Raw genomic sequence first — 25,234 nt, forward strand, 5'->3', positions numbered from 1 at the left:
GAGTATTCCATCACAGATAACAAAGTGTGAAGCTGGATGAACACAGCAGGCCAAGCAGCACCTCAGGAGCACAAAAGCTGACGTTTCGGGCCTAGACCCTTCATCAGACCCTCTCTAATGAAGGGTCTAGGACCAAAACGTCAGCTTTTGTGCTCCTGAGATGCTGCTTGGCCTGCTGTGTTCATCCAGCTCCACACTTTGTTATCTTGGATTCTCCAGCAACTGCAGTTCCCATTATCACTGATACAGTATTCCATCACACTCCTGTCTTGTGCCTTGTAGATGGTGGATAGGCTTTGGGGAGTCAGGAGGTGAGTTACTCGCTGCAGTATTCCCAGCTTCTGGCCTGCTCTTGTAGCTGCTGTGTTAATGTGGTGAGTCCAGTTGAGCTTCTGTCAATGATAACCTCAGGGTGTTGATGGTGGGGGATTCAGTGATGGTAACACCATTGAATGTCAAGGGGTAGTGATCAGATTGTCTCTTATTGGTGATGGTCATAGCCTGGTATTTGTGTGGCACAAATGTCACCTTCCACTTGTCAGCCCAAGCCTGGGTATTGTCCAGATCTTGCTGCATTTGAACATGGACTGGTTCAGTATCTGAGGAGTCACGAATGGTGCTGAACATTGTGTAATCATCAGCGAACTTCCCCATTTCTGACCTTATGATGGACGGAAGTTCATTGATGAAGCAGCTGAAGATGGTTGGGCCGAGGACACTACCCTGAGGAACTCCTGCAGAGATGTCCTGGAGCTGAGATGATTGACCTCCCACAACCACCACCATCTTCCTATGTGTCAGGCATGACTCCACCCACGGGAGAATTTGCCCCGATACCCACTGATTCCAGTTTTGCTCGGGCTCCTTGATACCACACTCGGTTGAATGCAGCCTTGATATCAAGGGCTGTCACTCTCCCCTCACCCTCTGGGATTAACATAGAACATAGAACAATACAGCGCAGAACAGGCCTTTCGGCCCTCCCTGTTGCGCCGACCTGTGAACTAATCTAAGCCCATTCCCCTGCCTTATCCCATCATTATCCATGTGCTTATGCAAGGATTGTTTAAATGCCCATAATGTGGCTGAGTTAACTACATTGGCAGGCAGGGTGTTCCATGCCCTTACCACTCGCTGAGTAAAGAAATTCAGCTGTAGATGCCAGTGTTGTAACTGTACTGTAACAGCTTGGCTCGGGGAGTGGCACATTCTGGAGCACAGTTCTTCGTACTATGACTGGAATATTGTCTGGGCCTGTAGCTTTTGCAGTGTCTAGTGTCTCCAACTATTTCTTGATATCATGTGGAATGAATCGAATTGGCTGAAGACTGGTATCTGTGATGCTGGGGACTATTGGAGGAGGGAGAGATGGATCATCATAGCTGCGAATGCTTCAGCCTTACCTTTTGCCCTGATGTGCTGGGCTCTTCATTCATTAAGGATCGGGATATTTGTGGAGCCTCCTCCTCCAGTGAGTTGTTTAATTGCCCACCACCATTCACAGCTGGATGTGGCAGGATTTCAGAGCTTAGATCTGATCTGTTGGTTCTGAGGTCACTTTGCTCTGTCTATCACTTGCAGCTTTCGCTGTTTGGTGGCGTCACCAGGCTGATAGTTCATCTTCAGGTCTGCTTGGGGCCTTCCTGCACTCTCCATTGAGCCAGTGTTAATCCCAAATCACAACCTCAACCAGGATTCCAAATGTATTGAGGTTTATTGCCATCTTGTGGATATTTGGAGAATGGTAGCAGGAAATGCACTTCAAAAATTGCTAAAACTGAAATGACTGGAAAAGCTCAGAGATAATGGGAACTGCAGATGCTGGAGAATCCAAGATAACAAAGTGTGAAGCTGGATGAACACAGCAGGCCAAGCAGCATCTCAGGAGCACAAAAGCTGACGTTTTGGGCCTAGACCCTTCATCAGAGAGGGGAATGAAGGGTCTAGGCCCGAAATGTCAGCTTTTGTGCTCCTGAGATGCTGTTTGAGATGTGTTCATCCAGTTTTACTGGAAAAGCTCCACAGGTCAGGCAGCATCTGTGAAGAAAAAAATCAGGGTTAACATTTTGGCTCCGGTGACCCTTCTTCAGACCTTACTCACTTCTGAGGAAGAGTCACCAAACCCGAAACGTTAACTCTGTTTTCTCCTTCGTAGATGCTGCCAGACCTCCTGAGCTCTTCCAGCAACTTTTTTAAAATTCCTGATTTAAGCATCCACAATTCTTTTGGTTTTCTCTTCACGTTCAACCAGCCTCAAAACAAACTGTCACTCACACCACAATGCCGTGTAGTTATCAACATGAAACAGTGATGATAGTGATTTGCTGGGGCAGTGCCGCACTGTCAGAGGGTCAGTGCTGAGGGAGCGCTGTGCTGTCGGAGGGTCAGTGCTGAGGGAGCGCCGCACCGTCGGAGGGTCAGTGCTGAGGGAGCGCCATGCTGTCGGAGGGTCAGTGCTGAGGGAGCACTGTGCTGTCGGAGGGTCAGTGCTGAGGGAGTGGGCACTGTCAGAGAGTCAATGCTGAGGGAGAGCTGCACTGTCAGAGGGTCAGTGCTGAGGGAGTGTCGTGCTGTCGGATTGTCAGTGCTGAGGGAGCGCCGCACTGTCGGAGGGTCGGTTCTGAACATAGAACATAGAACATTACAGCACAGTACAGGCCCTTCGGCCCTCGATGTTGTGCCGACCTGTCATACCGATCTCAAGCCCATCTAACCTACACTATTCCATGTACGTCCATATGCTTATCCAATGACGACTCCAATGTACCTAAAGTTGGCGAATCTACTACCGTTGCAGGCAGAGCGTTCCATTCCCTTACTACTCTCTGAGTAAAGAAACTACCTCTGACATCTGTCCTATATCTTTCACCCCTCAATTTAAAGCTATGCCCCCTTGTGCTCGCCGTCACCATCCTAGGAAAAAGGCTGTCCCTATCCACCCTATCTAATCCTCTGATTATTTTATATGTTTCAATTAAGTCACCTCTCAACATTCTTCTCTAATGAAAACAGCCTCAAGTCCCTCAGCCTTTCCTCATAAGACCTTCCCTCCATACCAGGCAACATCCTAGTAAATCTCCTCTGCACCCTTTCCAAAGCTTCCACATCCTTCTTATAATGCGGTGACCAGAACTGTACACAATACTCCAAGTGCGGCCGCACCAGAGCTTTGTACAGCTGCAGCATAACCTCTTGGTTCCGGAACTCGATCCGTCTTTTAATAAAAGCTAAAACACTGTGTGCCTTCTTCACAGCCCTGTCAACCTGGGTGGCAACTTTCAAGGATCTGTGTACATGGACACCGAGATCTCTCTGCTCATCTACACTTCTAAGAATCTTACCATTAGCCCTGTACTTTGCCTTGCAGTTACTCCTATCAAAGTGCATCACCTCACACTTGTCTGCATTAAACTCCATTTGCCACCTCTCAGCCCAGCTCTGCAGCTTATCTATGCCTCTCTGCAACCTACAGCATCCTTCGTCACTATCCACAACTGCACTGACCTTAGTGTCGTCTGCAATTTTACTAACCCATGCTGAGGGTGCAGGCACTGTCGGAGGGTCAGTGTTGAGGGAATGCCGCGCTGTCGGAGGGCCAGTGCTGAGGGAGCGCTGTGCTGTCGGAGGGTCAGTGCTGAGGGAGTGCTGCACTGTCGGAGGGTCAGTGCTGAGGGAGTGGGCACTATCGGAGGGGCAGTGCTGAGGGAGTGGACACTGTCGGTGGGTCAGTGCTGAGGGAGCGCCGCACTGTCGGAGGGTCAGTGCTGAGGGAGTGTCCGTGCTTGAAAATTTCAGATTGATTTGAGGGTGCATACATGAGGATCAATGGTCGGCACAACATTGTGGGCTGAAGGGCCTGTTCTGTGCTGTACTGTTCTATGTTCTATGATCTCTTCCCAGAGCAATTGAAGTAGTCATTCATCAAACCTTCTGTCTTTGGGATGAAAGAGTTTGTTTCTAAATGTATGGTTGTCTCACAGTGAGTGAGGAATGTGTGTCGAACAGAATTCTGTTTGTTTAGCCATTGGACCACGCCCAGCAATCTTGGCACTGACTCACTGTAAAACTCACAATGCCTGGCATTCCTGATCTCCGTGTCTCTATCTGGAATACAGGAGTGTGCAGGGTGTGACGGCTCCTTACCCACTGTACAATGCTCCTACCCAGCCTCTCACCATCCACAGTCACTGGGATATACAGCCCTCTGGCCACTCTCCATGCCTCCCTCAGTTAACAAACGTCCACATTCCAGGACATGGCTGCAGGAATTTGCAAACATGCAAATTCCAACTTCCACTGCAAACAGAAGCAGATTCCTACATTTGGAGATGGGAGGGTGTGTGTCTGTGTATGTGTGTGGGTGTGTAAGTGTGTATTAGCCAGTGAGCAGAGCACGGTTACTGATGTGTGGAGAGAGTAGAGTGTCTGTGTGGGGGGAGTAGGGTCCATGTGTGGGGGGAGTAGGGTCCGTGTGTGGAGGGAGTAGGGTCTGTGGAGGGGGGTAGTGTCCATGTCGGGGGAGTAGGGTCAGTGGGGGTTAGTAGGTTCCGTGTGGAGGGGGTAGGGTTCTTATGGGATGAGTAGGGTCTCTGTGGGGGGAGTAGGGTCAGTTTGGGGGGGGAGTAGGGTCTGTGTGGGGGGAGTAGGATCAGTGTGGGGTGAGTAGAGTCTGTGTTGTGGGGAGTAGGGTCCGTGTGGGGGGATTTAGGTCTGTGTGGAGTGAGTAGGGGCGTGTGGGGGGGAGTAGGGTCTGTGTTGGGGGTGAGTAGGATCCGTGTGGGTGTTGGAGAAGGGTCCATGTGGGCGGGAGTAGGGTCTGTGTGGGGGGAGTAGGGTCTGTGTTGGGGGGAGTAGGGTCTGTGTGTGGGGAGTAGGGTCTGTGTGGGCGGGAGTAGGGTTCGTGTTGGGTGAGTAGGGTCTGTGTGGGGGGGATTAGGTTCCGTGTTGGGGGGAGTAGGGTCCGCATTGGGGGGAGTAGGGTCCGTGTGGGGGGAGTAGGGTCTGTGTGGGGGGAGTAGGGTCCATGGGGTTTACTAGGGTCTGTGTGGAGGGGGTAGGGTTTGTATGGGGTGAGTAGCGTCTCTGTGGAGGGAGTAGGACCGTGTGAGGGGGAGTAGGGTCTGCGGGGGGGGGGGGAGTAGGATCCGTGTGGAGGGAGTAGGGTCTGTGTGGTGGGAGTAGGGTCTGTGTGGGGGGAGTAGGGTCTCTGTTGGGGGGTTGTAGGATCCGTGTGGCGGGGGGGGAGTAGGGTCCGTGTGTGTGGGGAGTAGGGTCTGTGTGGAGGGAATAGGGCGCGTGTGAGGTGAGTAGAGTCTGCGTGGGGGGGAGTAGGGTCTGTGTGGGTGGAGTAGGGTCTGTGTGGGGGGGAGTAGGGTCCGTGTGTGGGGAGTAGGGTGCGTGTGAGGTGAGTAGGGTCTGTGTGGGGGGGAGTAGGGTCTGTGTGTGAGGAGTAGGGTCCGTGTGTGGGGAGTAAGGTCCGTGTGTGTGGGGAGTCGGGTCCGTGTGGAGGGAGTAGGGTCCGTGTGAGGTGAGTAGGGTCTGTGTGGGTGGAGTAGGGTCTGTGTGGGGGGAGTAGGGTCCGTGTGGGGGGTAGTAGGGTACGTGTCGGGGGAGTAGGGTCTGTGTTGGGGGGAGTAGGATCCGTGTGGGGGGGTGGAGTAGGGTCCGTGTGTGTGGGGAGTAGGGTCCGTGTGGAGTGAGTAGGGGCGTGTTGGGGGGAGTAGGGTCTGTGTCGGGGGGAGTAGGGTCTGTGTGGGGGGAGTAGGGTCTGTGTGGGCGAGAGTAGGGTCTGTGTTGGGAGTGAGTACGGTTCGTGTGGGGGGGGAGTAGGGTCCATGTGGGGGGGTGTAGGGTCCGTGTGGGGGGGAGTTGGGTCCGTGTCGGGGGGAGTAGGGTCTGTGTGGGCGGGAGTAGGGTTTGTGTTGGGTGTGTAGGGTCTGTGAGGGGGGGAGTAGGATTCGTATGGGGGGGAGTAGGGTCCGTGTGGGGTGAGTAGGGTCTGTGTGGGGAGAGTAGGGTCTGTGTGTGGGGAGTAGGATCCGTGTGTGGGGAGTAGGATCCGTGTGTGGGGAGTAGGGTCCGTGTGTGGGGAGTAGGGTCCGTGTGGGGTGAGTAGGGTCCGTGTGTGGGGAGTAGGGTCTGTGTGTGGGGAGTAGGGTCTGTGTGGGGTGAGTAGGGTCTGTGTGGGGAGAGTAGGGTCTGTGTGGGGAGAGTAGGGTCTGTGTGTGGGGAGTAGGGTCCGTGTGGGGTGAGTAGGGTCTGTGTGTGGGGAGTAGGGTCCGTGTGTGGGGAGTCGGGTCCGTGTGGGGTGAGTAGGGTCTGTGTGGGGAGAGTAGGGTCCGTGTGTGGGGAGTAGGGTCCGTGTGGGGTGAGTAGGGTCTGTGTGTGGGGAGTAGGGTCTGTGTGTGAGGAGTAGGGTCTTTGTGGGGTGAGTAGGGTCTGTGTGGGGAGAGTAGGGTCTGTGTGTGGGGAGTAGGATCCGTGTGTGGGGAGTAGGATCCGTGTGTGGGGAGTAGGGTCCGTGTGTGGGGAGTAGGGTCCGTGTGGGGTGAGTAGGGTCCGTGTGTGGGGAGTAGGGTCTGTGTGTGGGGAGTAGGGTCTGTGTGGGGTGAGTAGGGTCTGTGTGGGGAGAGTAGGGTCTGTGTGGGGAGAGTAGGGTCTGTGTGTGGGGAGTAGGGTCCGTGTGGGGTGAGTAGGGTCTGTGTGTGGGGAGTAGGGTCCGTGTGTGGGGAGTCGGGTCCGTGTGGGGTGAGTAGGGTCTGTGTGGGGAGAGTAGGGTCCGTGTGTGGGGAGTAGGGTCCGTGTGGGGTGAGTAGGGTCTGTGTGTGGGGAGTAGGGTCTGTGTGTGAGGAGTAGGGTCTTTGTGGGGTGAGTAGGGTCTGTGTGGGGAGAGTAGGGTCCGTGTGGGGTGAGTAGGGTCTGTGTGTGGGGAGTAGGGTCCGTGTGGCTCCCTCGATGTCTGCCCTATCACCTTCTTTTTGAATTTTGCTGTGCAGAAAAGGAGAGGCCCTTCAGCCCTTTGCGTCAGCACTAAGAAAAATGATCCTAAATCTACACTTTGTAGTACTTTCCGCATGAGCTGAATATTTAAGAATCTTGTGTGTTTTAATAAAGTCAAGTCTCCTTTTTCCAACTCCGTGAGTATCAGCTGAGTCTGCTTCACCTATCCTCAGACAGTCTGTCCCCACCTAGGATCAGCAATAGTGAACCTTCCCTGCACTGTCTCCAATGGCAGAATATCTCAGATAAAGGGCCTCGGAATCACTGACAGTATTCCAGTTGTGGTCTGACAAGTGCCTGCTGTAGTTTTAACGTAACCTCACAAACTTTCTACTCCCTTCCCTTTGAAGTTAATCTCAATGTAGATAGTTGAAATGAGTGGGCAAAGGTCTGGCAGATGGAGTAAAATGTTGGTAAATGTGAGGTCATCCATTTTGGTAGGACTAACAGCAAAATGGGCCATTATTTAAATGGTGAAAAATTGCAGCGCGCTGCTGTGCAGAGGGACCTAGGCGTCCTTGTGCATGAATCACTAGAAGCTGGTTTGCAGGTGCAGCAGGTAATTAAGAAGGCAAATGGAATATTGTCCTTCATTGCTAGAGAGATGGATTTGAAAACAGGGAGGCTATACTGCAGCTGTATAGGGAGCTGGTGAAGCCACACCTGATGTGCTGCATACAGTTTTGGTCTCCTTACTTGAGAAAGGATGTAATGGTACTGGAGAGGGTGCAGAGGAGGTTCACTAGATTGATTTTGGAATTAACAGGGTTGACTTATGAGGAGAGATTGAGTGGACTAGGACTATACTCATTGGAATTTAGAAGAATGAGGGAGGATCCTATAGAAACATATAACATTATGAAAGGAATCAATAAGATAGAAGTGGGAGAGAGGTTATTTCCACTGGCGGATGAAACCAGAACTGGGGAGATAGCCTCAGAATAAGACGGAACAGATTTGGGACCGAGCTGAAGATAAATTTCTTCACCTAAAGAGTTGTGAATCTGTGGAATTCCTTACCCGGTGAAGCAGTGGAGGCTATCTCGTTGAATATTTTTAAGGAAAAGGTTGGTAGATTTTTGGACAGTAAAGGAATAAGGGTTATGGTGTGCGAGTGGGTGAGTGGTGCTGAGGTTATGAGAAGATCAGCCATGATCTTACTGAATGGCGGAGCAGGCTGATGGACCGGATGTCGTACTCCTGCTCCTATTTACTATGTTCTTGTCTTCCCTATCACCTGATAAACATGGATGTTCACTTTTTGTGATTTATGCAGAAGGCTCCCCAAATCCCACCGTGCAAGAGCTTTCTGCAGCTTTTTACTATTTAAATAATATTCAGCACCTGTGTTCTTGAATCCCTACAATGCAGAAGCAGGCCATTCAGCACTTGATCCCCCTGTATCAATCCAGTGGTATACAGAATAGGGAAGAATCAGTAAATTGAGAGTAGCATCTTGAGAGACAGTACGGGGAATGGGGGACAGAATAGTTCTGAGGAAGGGTCACCGGACCCGAAATGTTAACTCTGCTTTCTCCTCCAAAGATGCTGCCAGACCTGCTGAGCTTTTCCAGTAACTTTGTTTTTGTTCCTGATTTACAGCATCCATAGTTCGTTTGGTTTTTATTTAGAATGTGATCAGGCTGAGTCACCATGGTTTGGTGAAAGGAAAATCATGTTTCAGTAGTCTGCTTGAGTTTTTTTGATGAAACAACATTCACGGAGGAGAGAGGGGAGCCGTAGATTTGAGGTTCTTGGATTTCTTGAAAGTATTTGATAAGGTACCTCACTGAAAGTAAGACTGCACAGTTTATGAGGTAATACATTAGCATGGAGAGGGTATTAGTTCAGGAGGCAGAGTGTAGAGATAAAGAGTCTTCTCCAGGTTGGGTCACTTGTCGCCAGTGGAGTGTCACAGGGATCACTGTTGGGTTCTCAACTATTTACAAACCTATTTCTGAGGAGGCACTGAGTGAGTGGTTTCTCAACCTGCCAGTGACACTGAGATAGGGGGAGAGGAGGTAGCGAATCTGCAAAGAACATAAGAACTAGCAGCAGGAGTAGGCTGTTTGTCCCTTCGAGCCCACTCTGCCATTCAATAAGATCATGGGTGATCTTTTCGTGGACTCAGATCCACTCACCCACGTTCTCACCGTATCCCTTAATTCCTTTATTGTTCAAAAAAAAATCTACCTTAGCTTTAAAAACATTTACTGAAGTAGTGTCAACTACTTCACTGGACAAGGAATTCCATAGATGGAGATACAGTCAGGTGAAGGGAGTGGGTGGAAACATGTCCAAGAGGGTGTAATGTGGGGAAATGTGCAGGAGATTGGAAAGGGAAACATCACTCAAATGGAGAGAGCTTGCTGGATGTGGAGGTGCAGAGAGATCTGGGTGTCCTCTCCATAAATCACAGAAAATTAATTTGTGGATGTAATAAGTAATGAGAAAGCAACTGGACAGTTGTTGTTTATTGTGAGGGAACAGAATAGGAAGGTCAGGGTGTGTTCTTGCAGCTGGGCAGAGTGAGGACACATCCACAAAACTGGACAGCTTTAGTCTCCTACTTAGGAAAGGATTTATTGTGTCACAAGCTGATCAGAAAAGGTTCATACAGCCAATACTTGGGATGGGGCAGGGATTATTTTGTGAATCGTGGTTGGACAGACTGGACCCGTGCTGGTGTTTGGAACAGTGAGTAGGTTCATATTGTAATATGAATATTTTGTGGAGAATGATCAGGTGGATACTGAGGGCATGTTTCCTATTGTGGGAGAGAGTAGGCCTAGAGAATGTTGTTTAGGAACAAGACTTTTCCCTTGACAGAGATGAGTAGAATCTTTTTCTGTCTGAGGGTGGGTCATTGTTGTGTGGAATTCTCTTTCCTGGGGAGCAGTGAGGGCTGGCTTAGATATTTGATCAATGAGGGATCAAGGGTTAAGGGACAGCAAACAGGAAAATGGAATGGACCACCAGGAGGTCAGCCATGATCTTAATGAATGTGTTGTGATCAGGGGAGGAGGTGTGAATTGTATTCCCATTTTTTAATCCATCAGTGGTCATGACAAAGATTTTAAACTGTTTTCAGCACAGAACTATATCACACTTTAATTAAATATAGCACTAGCAGTACAAACTCGATGGGCCGAAGGGCCTGTTATATGCTGTATGATTCTATGATTCCAAAATAAAGGAGCAAATTCCAAAGCTTTGTAGAAAGAAAGAAACACAACTTTGATTACTTACTAACTCGCAGAAAAATAATAGAACACAACAAACACAAACAGATCCACAAGGGTAGAGATAGTAGGAAACAAGGCAGTGCTTTAAACACGGGAAAGGGTTTTGTGCCAATAGTAGACCCAGAATAGGCAGCTTTCAACAAATCCTTCGATTCTCGAGATGTTGGGTTTTAACCTGTGATCATTTTTTTAAATGATATTTTGTATCCCCAACAGTGGCGAACTTTGTAGATTTTCTTGCATTCTCAGTGAATGGACTTCTTTCTGATTTACGCTCTCAATGGGCAGTGTTTTTTGAAAAGGCCGAGAGAAAGAGAGCCAGCAAGCACAGTCCAGGCAAATCCACCTTCTTTGCTCCATACTGTGACCCCAAAGCCGTTGCCTGAAATACTGTTCTTTTGTGTATCCTTGCATCTGGCTTCATTGTTTTGTTTTCCAAAACTGGATAATCTGAAGTGCCTTTTCTCTTACCCTGTGAATCCTACAGGAAGATGTCAGTCAGACAGGAAATACAGTTGCTTTGATGACATAACAAAGTGTGCAGCTGGACGACAAGCAGCATCTTAGCAGCACAAAAGCTGACATTTTGGGCCTAGACCCTTCATCAGAAAAGGGGGACGGGGAAAAGCTTTGGAAATAAATAGGGAGAAAGGGAGAGGCTGATCAATGATGGATAGAGGAGAAGATAGGTGGAGAGGAGACAGACAAGTTAAAGGGGCGGGGATGGAGTCCGTAGAAGTCAGTGTAGGTGGGGAGGGGATAGGTCAGCCCGGGGAGGACGGACAGGTCAAGGGGTCAGGATGAGGTTAGTAGGTAGGAAATAGAGGTGCGGCTTGAGGTGGTATACTACATCCGCTGTACCTGTAGTGGCTTCCACTACATCGGGGAAACCAAGCGGAGGCTTGGGGACCGCTTTGCAGAACACCTCCGCTCGGTTCGCAATAAACAGCTGCACCTCCCAGTCATGAACCATTTCAACTCCCCCTCCCGTTCCTTAGACGACATGTCCATCATGGGCCTCCTGCAGTGCCACAATGATGCCACCCGAAGGTTGCAGGAACAGCAACTCATATTCCGCTTGGGAACCCTGCAGCCCAATGGTATCAATGTGGACTTCACAAGCTTCAAAATCTCCCCTCCCCCCACTGCATCCCAAAGACAGCCCAGCTCGTTCCCGCCTCTCTAACCTGTTGTTCTGCTCACCCATCCCCTCCGCCCACCTCAAGCTGCACCCCCCCCATTTCCTACCCACTAACTTCATCCCATCTCCTTGACCTGTCCGTCCTCCCCGTCTGACTTATCCCCTCCCTACCTCCCGACCTGTACTCTCCTCTCCACCTATCTTCTCCTCTATCCATCTTCAATCCGCCTCCCCCTCCTTCCTATTTATTCCAGTTCCCTCTCCCCATCCCCCTCTCTGATGAAGGGTCCAGGCCCGAAACGTCAGCTTTTGTGCTCCTGAGATGCTGCTTGGCCTGTTGTGTTCATCCAGCTCCACACTTTGTTATCTCGGATTCTCCAGCATCTGCAGTTCCCGTTATCCCTGATACTCCTTTGATGACATGTTAGTTTTAGTTTAGACTGTGACTTGTTGGTTGAGTTTATTCATGAAACCTGTCTCAACCTGGTCAGGTGACAATTGTGGTCAGTGTTATTTAGGTCAGTGCTAATCCTTTTAAACTCATTTTATTCCATGAAAGATCTCACACTTAAAATTTTGAGGATGCAGTCAAAGATTGCTGGTCTATTTTATCACCATAAGTGAAGCAGGATTGCTGGTTGCTTGTTCTGTTTCTGTTCCCAAGAGCAGTGTCAGTGCAGAGGCCAATGTGGAGTTGCTTTTAATGGCTCTGGACATTGGCATATCTCTGTAAACTGCAACTGAGCGACCACTGTTCCCAAATTAAGCTGAGAGTTCGTGTTACAGGTTTCTCAATGTCCTGGGCTATTCGTAGACTGTGAAATATCAGTATTAAATTAGCAGAGCAACAAAATGAGTCTCGTGCTGAATTCCTTTTTTAGCTGAAGCCAGTATTAGTCTTTGCTGTGACTTGGTTTGTGGCTTTAGTTGATACACTCATCCACAGAATGTGGTGATGTGTGCCTCCAGTCTGATTTCTGGTTGGCTCTGTCCTACTTCAGGAAAGCTTCACACCCTAATCTCAGCTGTGCTGAATGGAGAAGTGGGTTGTAATTGGGTTGCATCTTGCTGACTGAGTGGCACCGAGGGATAGCCCTGAATTGTGAACTGGTTCTGTCACTCCCTCACTGCCTGACGGCATTCACTCACTCCCTGGAATCTTACTCACTCCCTGGCCCTCCGCCAGGAATTCATTGCAGCTCGTGGCAGTGAGCAAGCAACTGTTCAGATTTCCTCCCTAATTTCTTCCACACTCTCCTGCACCCGCACCCCGCCCCACTCCCTGTTGCCTCCATTCATTCGCTTTGCTGCTGTTGCTGCTGCTGTCAAACAGCAGATCACCTACACAGCAATACCTGTGCCTCGAGCCTCTTCCTTTCTGACTGAGGGGCAGGAAAGTGCACGGGGCTGCTCTCTCTCTCTCTCTCTCTCTCTGTGTCTGTCTAAGTGGAGCTGCCTTGCAGCCTGTTCCTGTGCCAGGTCTCTGAAACAGTCAGGAGACTGCGAGAACCATGGTGGCTGGTATTTTAATGCCACTGCGTGAGCTGAGGAACATTTATGAGCTGTTGTTCCGAGATGGTGTCATAGTGGCCAAGGATGACCGCCGACCACAGAGTCAGCACCCAGAGGTGCAGGGAGTCACAAACCTGCAAGTGATACAAGCTTTGCGCTCGCTGAGATCCCGTGGCTACGTGAGAGAAAGCTATGTGTGGAGACACCATTACTGGTACCTGACTGATGAGGGAATCCACTTCCTCCGACAGTACCTGCACTTACCCCCTGACATTGTCCCAGGCTCACTGCGGAGACTTCCAAAGGCCACAGGAAGGGGCCCTCGTCCCGTGGCCCGATCCCGTCCTCTCCCCAGGCCTGAGGGACAAAGCGACAGGCAGGAATATCGCCGAATCCAGGAGCTCGGGGTCGACAAGTTGACTGGGGTGGAGCTTGGATCAAAAACAACCCTGAGAGCAGGTTAGCGAAAATCCCCGTCTCCCCTTCTGTCTCTCTGTCTCTGTCTTGCTATCCTTTACCCAACATTCCCTTCGTCACTCTCTTCCATGATCCACGTGACTCACATCCTGCTCAGCTTCCTGACACCTCTCACAGCTTCCTTCAACCAGCCTATCCCAGACCGGCCTTCCAACAGTGCCCACTCCCTCAGCACTGACCCTCCGACAGTGCCCACTCCCTCAGAACTGACCCTCCGACAGTGCCTACTCCCTCAGCACTGACCCTCCGACAGTGCCCACTCCCTCAGAACTGACCCTCCGACAGTGCCCACTCCCTCAGAACTGACCCTCCGACAGTGCGGGGCTCCCTCGGCACTGACCCTCCGACAGTGCCCACTCCCTCAGCCCTGACCCTCCGACAGTGCGACGCTCCCTCAGCACTGACCCTCCGACAGTGTGGACACTCCCTCAGCACTGACCCTCCGACAGTGTGGACACTCCCTCATCACTGACCCTCCGACAGTGCAGTGCTCCCTCAGCACTGACCATCCGACAGTGCGGCGCTCCCTCAGCAGTGACCCTCCGACAGTGCCCACTCCATCAGCACTGACCCTCCGACAGTGCGGACACTCCCTCAGCACTGACCCTCCGACAGTGCGGCACTCCCTCAGCACTGACCCTCCGACAGTGCGGCACTCCCTCAGCACTGACCCTCCGACAGTGCGGCGCTCCCTCAGCACTGACCCTCCGACAGTGCGGCGCTCCCTCAGCACTGACCCTCCGACGGTGCGGCGCTCCCTCAGCACTGACCCTCCGACAGTGCCCACTCTCTCAGCACAGACCCTCCGACAGTGCAGTGCTCCCTCAGCACTGACCATCCGACAGTGCGGCGCTCCATCAGCAGTGACCCTCCGACAGTGCCCACTCTGTCAGCGCTGACCCTCCGACAGTGCGGACACTGCCTCAGCTCTGACCCTCCGACAGTGCCCGCTCCCTCAGCGCTGACCCTCCGACAGTGCGCTGCTGTCTCAGCGCTGACCCTCCGACAGTGCCCCCTCCCTTAGCACTGACTCTCTGCGAGTGCCCCCTCCCTCAGCACTGACTCTCTGCGAGTGCCCCCTCCCTCAGCACTGACCCTCTGACAGTGCTGCACTGTGATTTGGGCCTGTGTCTGAAGAACAAATGAACATATGTATCAGGAGATGATCTTCCAGCATTTTATAACTGCTCTGACTTTTAACAAGATCATTGGTGATCCTGCCTGAACTGCGCTCCACATTATACCTGCAACCAATAGCCATTGACCCCAGTATTTATTAAAACTGTGTTAACGTCTGTCCTCAAACTGCTTAGCAACACCAACTCCACAGTTTCCTGGGAAAGAAAATTCACACTTTCTTCAAGAAAAGATTCTGCTTCTCTCCAGCTTAAAGGGCATTTCCCAGTCTTTGAATCGTTCTCCCTCAGTCCTTACCTGTCACCGAAGAGGAAACATAGAACCATGCAGCGCAGAACAGGCCCTTCGGCCCTCGATGTTGCGCCAACTTGTGAACTAATCTAAGCCCCTCCCCCTACACTATCCCATCATTATCCATATGCTTATCCAAGGACTGTTTAAATTCCCCTAATGTGGCTGAGTTAACTACATTGGCAGGCAGGGTGTCCCACACCCTTACCACTCTCTGAGTAAAGAAGCTGCCTCTGACATCTGTCTTAAATCAATCACCCCTCAATTTGTAGCTATGCCCCCTTGTACAAGCTAAAGTCATCATCCTCAGAAAAAGACTCTCACTGTCCACCCTATCTAATCCTCTGATCATCATTTTAGCACCATTTTTACCCGGACCCCTCAGCACTTCAGAGCAAGAGTCGGTCTTTTTACCTCCAAGCCTATTCCATCATTCAGTTGGATTATTGGGTACCGTGCCACGCCCATTCCCCTTGCTTTCTTATCTATCTCGTATTTGATCAATTTCTGCCTTGAACCTGCTCAAAAACTGAGCTTCTGCTGCCCTCTGCACCAGGAAATTCTAAAGATTCATCTCTGTCTGAGTGAAGAGATTCCTCCTTATTTGAGTAAATGTCAGGAGGAGATAGACAGATTGGTAATTAGTAATGGGCTGAAGTGTTATGGAGAGCAGGCAGGATGGTGAGATGTGATCAACCATGATTATATTAAACGAAGGAGCAGGATCAAGGGGCTGAATGGCCTACTCCTTACTCTGAGACTGTCCCCTCGTTCTCACCCCATCATTGTCTGACTTTTCATCATTTCCAAAGTTTTGACGAGGTCACCTTTCATTCTCCCAAAACTCCTGAGAATAGTACCCTGACCTGCTCACTGTCTCAGAGTACAGTGTCACTGTACCAGGAATCAGGCTGATGATTCTCTGTGGCACTCCCTCACTCTGCTCTTTGGTAGAGAAGTGAACCAGGACCAGGCAGAGTGCCTGCTTCAGCAGCACATTTACCAAAACTGCAACGATTCGCCAAAGATTAGCATGGCCCCTGCACATTCATGGAGGGCTCTTGTGACACAGCAGTAATGTCTCTACATCTGAGCCAGGAGACCCAGGTTCATATCCCACCTGCTCCAGACATGTGTCAGAACATGTGATGAAAACGTCTATTCTGTGATTTTGTACGATCATCATTTTATTTGGGGTGAGTTGGCTGGATGGCTGGTTTGTGATACAGAATGAGTCCACCAGCATGGGTTCAGTTCTCACACTGGCTGAGGGGACCATGAAAAACAATCCTTCTCAACCTCTCTCCTTGCCTGAGATGTGTTGACCCTCAGATTAAACCATCACCAGCCATGTCTCTCTCTCTCTCTCCATTGAGACAGCATCCCTCTCATTTGGTCAAACTGTACCCTATCTGTGGTCTTAACCGTGTACTACTGACACAAGACTTGGTCCTGAACCCCGATCCTCTTTGAATTAAGATAAACATACTATTTGGCTTTGTGATTGCTGGCTGCATGTTAACTTTCATTGATTGATGAATAAGAACACCTTTAGATGTTTAGCTCAGAAGAATGAGAGGTGACCTTACTGAAACATATAAAATTCTTACGGGGTTTGGCAGAGTAGACGTGGAAAGGTTGTTTCTCCTTGTGGGAGAGTCTAGGACCAAAGGGCATATTTGCCCAATAAGGTGTAGTCCATTTAAGACAGAGATGAGGAGGAATTTGTTCTTTGAGAGGGAGGTGATTGTGTGGAATTCTTGACCGTAGGGGCTCTGGAGGCTAGGTCATTATGCATTCTCCAGGCTGAGACAGACAGATTTTTAATCAGTAAGGAGGAATCTAGGATCAGGCACTAAAGTTGAGGATGACCAGATCAGCCATGATCTTATTGAATGGCAGAGCACACACATATGGCTGAATGGCCTACTAAGCTCCGACATCGATGGTCCCCTGAAGTTCTGTAGGGAAAGAAATCCTTACCCTGAGCCTGGCTGATATGTGAGTGCAAACCCACAGCATGTAGTTCACTTCAAACTGCAGTCTGAAATGGCTGGGCGATACGCTCTGTTCATGGAGAAATAGCGATGGCCAGCAGAAGCTGCTCCTTGTCAGTCATGTTGACATCCCATCAAAGATAAAAACCAGTGGACCCACAATGCCCTGAGGGAAAGAATTCCAGGATTTTGACCCACCGACACAGAAGGAACAGTGATATATTTCCAAGTCACGATGGTGAGTGACTTGGAGGGGAACTTGCAGGGGGTGGTGTTCCCATGTATCTGCTGCCCTTGACCTTTGGGATTGCAGTGGGTTCTGGGTTTGGAAGGGGCTGCCTGAGGGTCTTTGGTGAATTTCTGCAGTGCATCTTGTAGATGGTACACACTGCTGCGACTGAGCGTCGGTGGTGGAGGAAGTCGGATGCTTGTGGATGTGGTGCCAATCAAGCGGCTGCTTTATCCTGGATGAGGTCAAGCTTCTTGAGTGTGGTTGGGGCTGCACCCATCCGGGCAAGTGGGGAGTATTCCATCACATTCCTGACTTGTGCCTTTTAATGGTGGACAGGCTTTGGGGAGTCAGGAGGTGAGTTACTCGCTGCAGTATTCCCAGCTTCTGGCCTGCTCTTGCGGTCACTGTGTTCATGTGGTGAGTCCAGTTGAGCTTCTGGTCAATGGTAACCCCCAGGGTGTTGATAGTGGGGGATTCAGTGATGGTAACACCATTGAATGTCAAGTGGCAGTGATCAGATTGTCTCTTATTGGTGATTGTCATTGCCTGGCATTTGTGTGACGCGAATGTCACTTGTCACTTGTCAGCCCAAGCCTGGGTATTGTCCAGATCTTGCTGCATTTGAACACAGACTGCTTCAGTATCTGAGGAGTCACGAATGTTGCTGAACATTGTGTAATCATCAGCAAACATCTCATTTCTGACCTTATGATGGACGGAAGGTCATTGATGAAGCAGCTGAAGATGGTTGGGCTGAGGGCACTACCCTGAGGAACTCCTGCAGAGATGTCCTGGAGCTGAGATGATTGACCTCCCACAACCACCACTATCTTCCTAAGTGTCAGGTATGACCCCAAACAGGTTTGCCCCCCGATACCCATTGATTCCAGTTTTGCTCGGGCTCCTTGATGTCACACCTTGTCGAATGCAGCCGTGATGTCAAGGGCTGTCACTCTCTCCTCACCCTCTGGAATTCAACTCTTTTGTCCATGTTTGAACCGAGGCTGTGATGAGGTCAGGAGCTGAGTGGCCCTGGCGGAACCCAAACTGGGCATCACTGAGTAGGTTATTGCTGAGCAGGTGCTGCTTGATAGCACTGTTACTGACATCTTCCATCACTTTATTGATGGTCGGGAGGTGCCTGATGGGATTGATTTTTCCTGCTTTTTGTTTACAGGACACACCTGGGCAATTTTCCACATTGTCAGTAGATCCCAGTGTTGTGACTGTACTGGAACAGCTTGGCTCGGGGAGCGGCAGGTTCTGGAGCACAAGCCTTCAGTGCTATTGCGGGAATACTGTCAGTATCCAGTGCCTCCAACCGCTTCTTGTTATCAAGTTGAGTAAATCAAATCGCAGGCAAACTTGATTATGACCAAAGACTTAATGTTTACCAGATTGATGTTATAGGGCTCAAAGATGAGAGTTGACTACTCCAGAAGCTGGGGGTGGAGGTGTGGTCGTTTGAGTCTGAGGATTCAGGGTAGATGAGTTAGGATGGAGATGAGGAGACATTTCTTCGCCCAAAGAGTGGAGACCCTGTGGAATTCATTACCACAGGAAGTAGTTGATGGCAAAACATTGAATGTATTCAAGAGGTGACTAGATACAGCACTTGGGGGTGAATGGGATCAAAGGTTATGCGGAGAGAGCAGGATTAGGCTATTGAGTTGAATGATTAGCCATGATTGTGAAGAATGGCAGAGCAGGCTCGAAGGGCCAAATGGCCTCCTCCTGCTCCTATCTTTCTATGTTTCTTTGTTTCTATATGTCAGTTAAGAATTTGTTTTGAACCTGTGGAGACCAGTGCTTACTTTCAGAGATAAATGGGACCGTTAACACCTCCATGGGTATAATGAGGTTAAGCTTCTCTGATCCTGGTCAAGAGCAATTATTTGTTCAGCATTAGTTAAACATTCCAGGAGAGTTTCCTGGAAGCATTGGTGCTCCAATAACAGGAGACGGTTTGGAGTATAAGAGTAGGAAAGTTTTATTGCAACTCTATAAGATGCTGGTGAAACCACATCCAATGCGTTGTGAGCAGTTTTGGTCCCTTATTTAAGGAAGGATATCATTTCATTGGAGACAGTTCAGAGAAGGTTCACTGGGATGATCCTTGATACAGAGCGATTGTCTGATGAGTAAAGACTAAACAGATTGTCACCCTACTCACTGGAGTTAAGAAGAATGAGAGATAATTTCATTGAAATATATAGGATTCTTAAAGAGCCTGATAGGGTCAATGCTGAGAGAATGGGTCCCCTTATGGGAGAGTCTAGGACCAGAGGGCATAGTCTCAGAGTAAAGGGGCACCAGTTGAAGACTGAGATGAGGAGGAATTGGTCACCTCATTATAGGAAAGGTGTGGTAGCTTTAGAGAGAGTGCAGAGGAGATTTACCAGGATGCTGCCTGGACTGGAGGGCAGGTCTTCTGAGGAAAGGTTGAGGGAGCAAGGGCTTTTTTCATTGGAGCAAAGAAGGATGAGAGGTGACTTGATAGAGGTATACAAGATGATGAGAGACATAGATAGAATGGGTAGTCAGAGACTTTTTCCCAGGGCGGAAATGACTATTACGAGGGGCCATAATTTTAAGGTGATTGGAGGAAGGTGTAGGGGAGATATCAGAGGTAGGTCCTTTACACAGAGAGTGGTGGGCGTGTGGAATGTGCTGCCAGCAGTGGTAGTGGAGTCAGATACTTTAGGGACATTTAAGCGACTCTTAGATAGGCACATGGAGGATAGTAAAATGTAGGGTATGTGGGGTAAATTGTTCTTAGTAGGATAATAGGTCGGCACAACATCATGGGCTGAAGGGCCTGTACTGTGCTGTACTGTATTGTTCTGTGTTCTATCTTCAATTAATTTCTTCTCCCAGAGGATTGTGAGTCTTTGGAACTCCTTGCCACAGAGAGCCGTGCGGGCAGAGACCTTGTGTATATTTAAAACTGAGATTGAGGACCATTGGAAAAGGGTAGGAAAATTGAGGAATGTTGGATCAGCCATTATCCTACTGAATGGCAAAGCAGGCTTGAAGGGCTGAACTGCCTCCACCTCCTGTTCATATTTTGATGATCCTGAGGGGTCTTTACACTGTGTCCATGCTTACTTTCTGAAAGACACTGAGATCATCTCCTACATCCCTGCTCTTCTATTTTCCACATACTCAAGCACCATGCTTTAAAATTACTGATGAATCACATTTCAAGATTTTTAAAATATTTTTTAAGATAGAACCATCCAGTTCCTGACAACTCAGTGAAAATGTTTCTGCACATTTCTCTTGGAGAACTTTTCACAATCTTTAAAATCTAGGCCCTCATCTAGACTTTGGCTCTGCTGCCATTTAACTTTCTCTGTGATATAGGGACCAGTCCAAATATCTCTGGGTCATTTTCTAATCAGTAAGGTAACCCAGGGGAAAGGCAGGATAGTGGAAGTCCCACACAATCATAGCTTCACATTTCTCTTCCTCAAGCTTTGTTTCACTGGCTGTATTTCTACACATTGTGCTGATGACATCCTAATACCCAGGATGTCCAGTTTCCTATCCTGCCCGAGGCTTACAATTGCTGCTACTCCTAACTCTGAGTCACTTATAAAACAAATAGACCGTCTTCACCATTGCATTTGCCCTGGTCAAACGCAACTTCCTAATGATTCTAATCCTATTTTCCAGCATATGGCTCTTTGCCTTGTTTCCTCGACATCACAAATGTACATTTAAATGGTGGGGAGCGAATGGCCTAGTGGTATTATCACTGGGTTATTAATTCAGAGACCTGGATAACGTTGTGGGGACCTGAGTTTGAATCTTGCCATGGCAGATGGAAGAATTTGAATTCAATAAATATCTGGAATGAAGAGTCTAATGATGACTGTGAATCCATTGCTGATTGTCAGGAAAAACCCATCTGGTTCACTAATGTCCTTTAAGGAAGGAAACTGCCATCCTTACCTGGTCTGGCCTACATGTGACTCCAGGCCCACAACAATGTGATTGACTCTGAACTTCCCTCTGGGCAATTAGGGATGGGCAATAAATGCTGCCTGGCCAGCGATGCCCTCATCATGTTAATAAATAAAGTAATGAAAACTTCTTTAGAGTAATGTGGACTTCTGACTCTCCCACCCTTATTGTCAGTGAGTTCCAGATTCGTACCACTCTCTGGGAGAACAGGGTCTCCTCACATTCCCTCTAGAATCATAGCTGCTTGGTCACTGAGCTCCCCCATCAGGGGAAAGGATTCTTCCTATCAACCCTGTCAATGACCTTCACAATTTTATACATCTCAGTCATGTCCCCTCTCAGTCTCCTCTGCTGTAAGGGCTCTTAGAGAACATGAGTTGGAGCCGCCTCCTCAAGATATCCATCACAAACAGGGTTCAGTATTTCTCTGTCTCTCTGCAGAATTTTTTCCTACATATTGTAGAAATCGCCTGTTTAGTAGTGAGTTGTAGAGTCTTTGTGAATTATTTGATTTTGTCAGTCAGAGATTCCTTGACAACTATAGCACTGGAAAAGGCCATTCGGCCCATCAGGTCTGCGCCAATTTAAAAAAGGTCTAGGCCCGAAACGTCAGCTTTTGGGCTCCTAAGATGCTGCTTGGCCTGCTGTGTTCATCCAGCTCCACACTTTGTTACCTAACTATTCTAGTCCCATTTTCCAGCACTTGGCCCATAGCCTTGTTTACCTTGGCATCCAAGTGAACAACTAAACACTTCCTCAATGTGACGAGGGTTTCTGCCTTTCTCACAGTTACAGGCAGTGAGTCCCAAATCCCCCCCAACCCTCTGTGTGAAAAGGTTTATCCTCACGTCTCCCTGTAAATGTCCTGGCCCTTTCCTTAAACCTGTGCCACTGATCACTTATGTCTCCATCAAGGGGAAGAGTTCCCTCCTATCTCCCTTGTCTGTGACCCTCATAATTTTATCCATCTCAATCACATCCCCTCTCAGTCTCCTCCGCTCAGGAAAATGACCCCAGTCTGTCCAGTCTCTCTTCATCACTGAAACTCTCCAATCCAGGAAACACCCTGGCAAATCTCCCTCTACACCCCCTCCAGTGCTATCACACCCCTCTGATAGTGTGGGTTCCAGAAATGCACACAATAGTCCAGCTGTGGCCTAACTGATGTTTTGTACAGTTCCAGCATAACCTCCCTGCTCCTTAACCCTATCCCTAAGCTAATAAAGGATGGAATCCCATCAGCCTTCTTCACCACTCGAACCTCCTGTGCTGGAGGTCCCAAGAAATAAACAAGCAGATGTTTTTTTGTGTAATGAGTACAAACTCTAAGGATAGAGCTCTCTTACAAGAGAATGAGGAAATTGCTTTTAAGAGGAGGTTAAAAATTCTTTCTCATTCAATATAAAAATGTAGCTCAAGGTACTGGAAGCTACTGTTGAGATCAAGGATTAGAAATAGAACATAGAACAGTACAGCACAGAACAGGCCCTTCAGCCCACAATGTTGTGCCGACCATTGATCCTCATGTATGCACCCTCAAATTTCTGTGACCATATACATGTCCAGCAGTCTCTTAAATGACCCCAATGACCTTGCTTCCACAACTGCTGCTGGTAACGCATTCCATGCTCTCACAACTCTCTGCGTAAAGAACCTGCCTCTGACATCCCCTCTATACTTTCCACCAACCAGCTTAAAACTATGACCCCTCGTGCTAGCCATTTCTGCCCTGGGAAACAGTCTCTGGCTATCAACTCTATCTATGCCTCTCATTATCTTGTATACCTCAATTAGGTCCCCTCTCCTCTTCCTTTTCTCCAATGAAAAGAGACCGAGCTCAGTCAACCTCTCTTCATAAGATAAGCCCTCCAGTCCAGGCAGCATCCTGGTAAACCTCCTCTGAACCCTCTCCAAAGCATCCACATCTTTCCTATAATAGGGCGCCCAGAACTGGACGCAGTATTCCAAGTGCGGTCTAACCAAAGTTTTATAGAGCTGCAACAAGATCTCACGACTCTTAAACTCAATCCCCCTGTTAATGAAAGCCAAAACACCATATGCTTTCTTAACAACCCTGTCCACTTGGGTGGCCATTTTAAGGGATCTATGTATCTGCACACCAAGATCCCTCTGTTCCTCCACGCTGCCAAGAATCCTATCCTTAATCCTGTACTCAGCTTTCAAATTCGACCTTCCAAAATGCATCACCTCGCATTTATCCAGGTTGAACTCCATCTGCCACCTCTCAGCCCATCTCTGCATCCCGTCAATGTCCCGCTGCAGCCTACAACAGCCCTCTACACTGTCAACGACACCTCCGACCTTTGTGTCGTCTGCAAACTTGCTGACCCATCCTTCAATCCCCTCATCCAAGTCATTAATAAAATTTACAAACAGTAGAGGCCCAAGGACAGAGCCCTGTGGAACCCCACTCACCACTGACTTCCAGGCAGAATATTTTCCTTCTACTACCACTCGCTGTCTTCTGTTGGCCAGCCAATTCTGTATCCAAGCAGCTAAGTTCCCCTGTATCCCATTCCTCCTGACCTTCTGAATGAGCCTACCATGGGGAACCTTATCAAATGCCTTACTGAAGTCCATATACACCACATCCACAGCTCGACCCTCATCAACATTTCTAGTCACATCCTCAAAAAACTCGATAAGGTTTGTAAGGCATGACCTACCCCTCACAAAGCCGTGTTGACTGTATTTGATCAAGCCATGCTCTTCCAGATGGTCATAAATCTTATCCCTCAGAATCCTTTCTAACACCTTGCAGACGACAGACGTGAGACTTACTGGTCTATAATTGCCGGGGATTTCCCTATTTCCTTTCTTGAAGAGAGGAATTACATTTGCCTCTCTCCAGTCCTCAGGTACGACTCCAGTGGAGAGCGAGGATGCAAAGATCTTCGCAAGTGGCGAAGCAATTGCATTTCTCGCTTCCCAAAGCAGCCGAGGACAAATCTGGTCCGGGCCTGGCGACTTGTCAATCTTAATGTTTGACAAAATTTTCAGCACATCAGCTTCCTCTATCTCTATCCATCCCAGCATGCACACCTGCTCCTAGTTCTTATGTTCTTAAGCTAGGTCTATTTCTGGGGGGAATTGGGACCTGCACAAGTTGGACAGGTTAGATCTGAACTGGAATGAGATTGACATCCTCGTGGGGACGTTTGTTAATGCTGTTGGAAGTCGGTTCAAAGTAGATTATCAAGAGGATGGGATCCTGGCCCAGCAGCTCACAGAGAGAGTAGCTGAGTTGGGATTAGAAGTTAAAACAAGAGCAAGTGATTCTAGCAAGCAGAATAAAATGTAGATTTGACTGTGGCTGTAACTGGCTGAAAGGTGGACTGGATAAGCAGCTCAACATTCCTGCCTTTAGGACAGAAAGGGGAATAGAACAGAAAAGAGATGTCACAGTATTCAACAAAGAATCAAATATTGCAGTGGAAGGATTATCAAATAAGGCCATGTGGGTTTCTACCATTAGCACAAAAGGACAAACACACTGTAGGGTGTGTACAGTACATCCCAGATATTCAGGCAGAGGTACATGGTCATATTTCTTATCGAATTTCAGAAAAGTGTGAGGATAATAAGGCAATAATGGTTAGGGATTTTAATTACACAAATATTAACCGGAAAATAGAAAGCAGAATTGTTTATGTACACTTATTAGATTCTTTCTAACCAGTACACAGGAAGCTCAACAAAGAAGTGGTGAGTTTTGGACCAAATATTTGGAAATGATCCTTGCCTAGTGGATCAGTGGATCAATGGAGAAGCAATTTATTGGTAGTGACCATAGTCAGTTAGATTTAGCATAGTTATGTAAAAGGATAAGGATGTGTTTTAGAACGCTGATGGACAAAGAAGAAAGTGGTCCTAAAGGAAGAGTGCTGAATTGTTGGGAAGGCCAATTATAGCAAAATTCAGCAGGAGCTGGGGAATGTGGATAGGGAGCAGCTGTTTGAGGGTAAGTCCACATCCCTGTGAAAATAAGGGATAGAAAGGGCAAGATTAGGGAACCTTGGATGACAGGTGAAAATGTGAGACTAGCAAAGAGAAAAAAATGAAGCATACATAAGGTCTAGGTGATTAAAAACAGACAAAGCTTTGGAAGAATATCAGGAAAGGAGGACCAACCTGAAACATGGAATTAAGAAGGCTTAAAGGGGTCACAAAATATCTTAAGCAAACAGGGTTAAGAAAAATCCCAAAGCCTTTT

At 48.7% G+C, this 25,234-nt stretch overlaps 1 protein-coding gene across 10 annotated transcripts in view; it reads left to right on the top strand.

Moving 5' to 3' along the window:
- LOC125463118 (plectin-like) overlaps window positions 1-25,234 on the top strand; it is a 392,251-nt gene that overhangs the window by 184,054 nt on the left and 182,963 nt on the right. For 2 of the 10 annotated variants that reach the window (XM_059640947.1, XM_059640949.1), the window contains exon 1: window positions 12,897-13,356. The exons of the other annotated variants lie outside the window; for them this stretch is intronic. In XM_059640947.1, coding sequence (XP_059496930.1) covers window positions 12,897-13,356 — 460 coding nt within the window. Of the gene's footprint in view, window positions 1-12,896; window positions 13,357-25,234 lie in introns of those variants that run through there. 10 annotated transcript variants of the gene reach the window in all.

The sequence above is a fragment of the Stegostoma tigrinum genome, chromosome 2 (genome assembly GCF_030684315.1).
Source record: "Stegostoma tigrinum isolate sSteTig4 chromosome 2, sSteTig4.hap1, whole genome shotgun sequence".
Classification (NCBI taxonomy): Eukaryota; Metazoa; Chordata; class Chondrichthyes; order Orectolobiformes; family Stegostomatidae; genus Stegostoma; species Stegostoma tigrinum.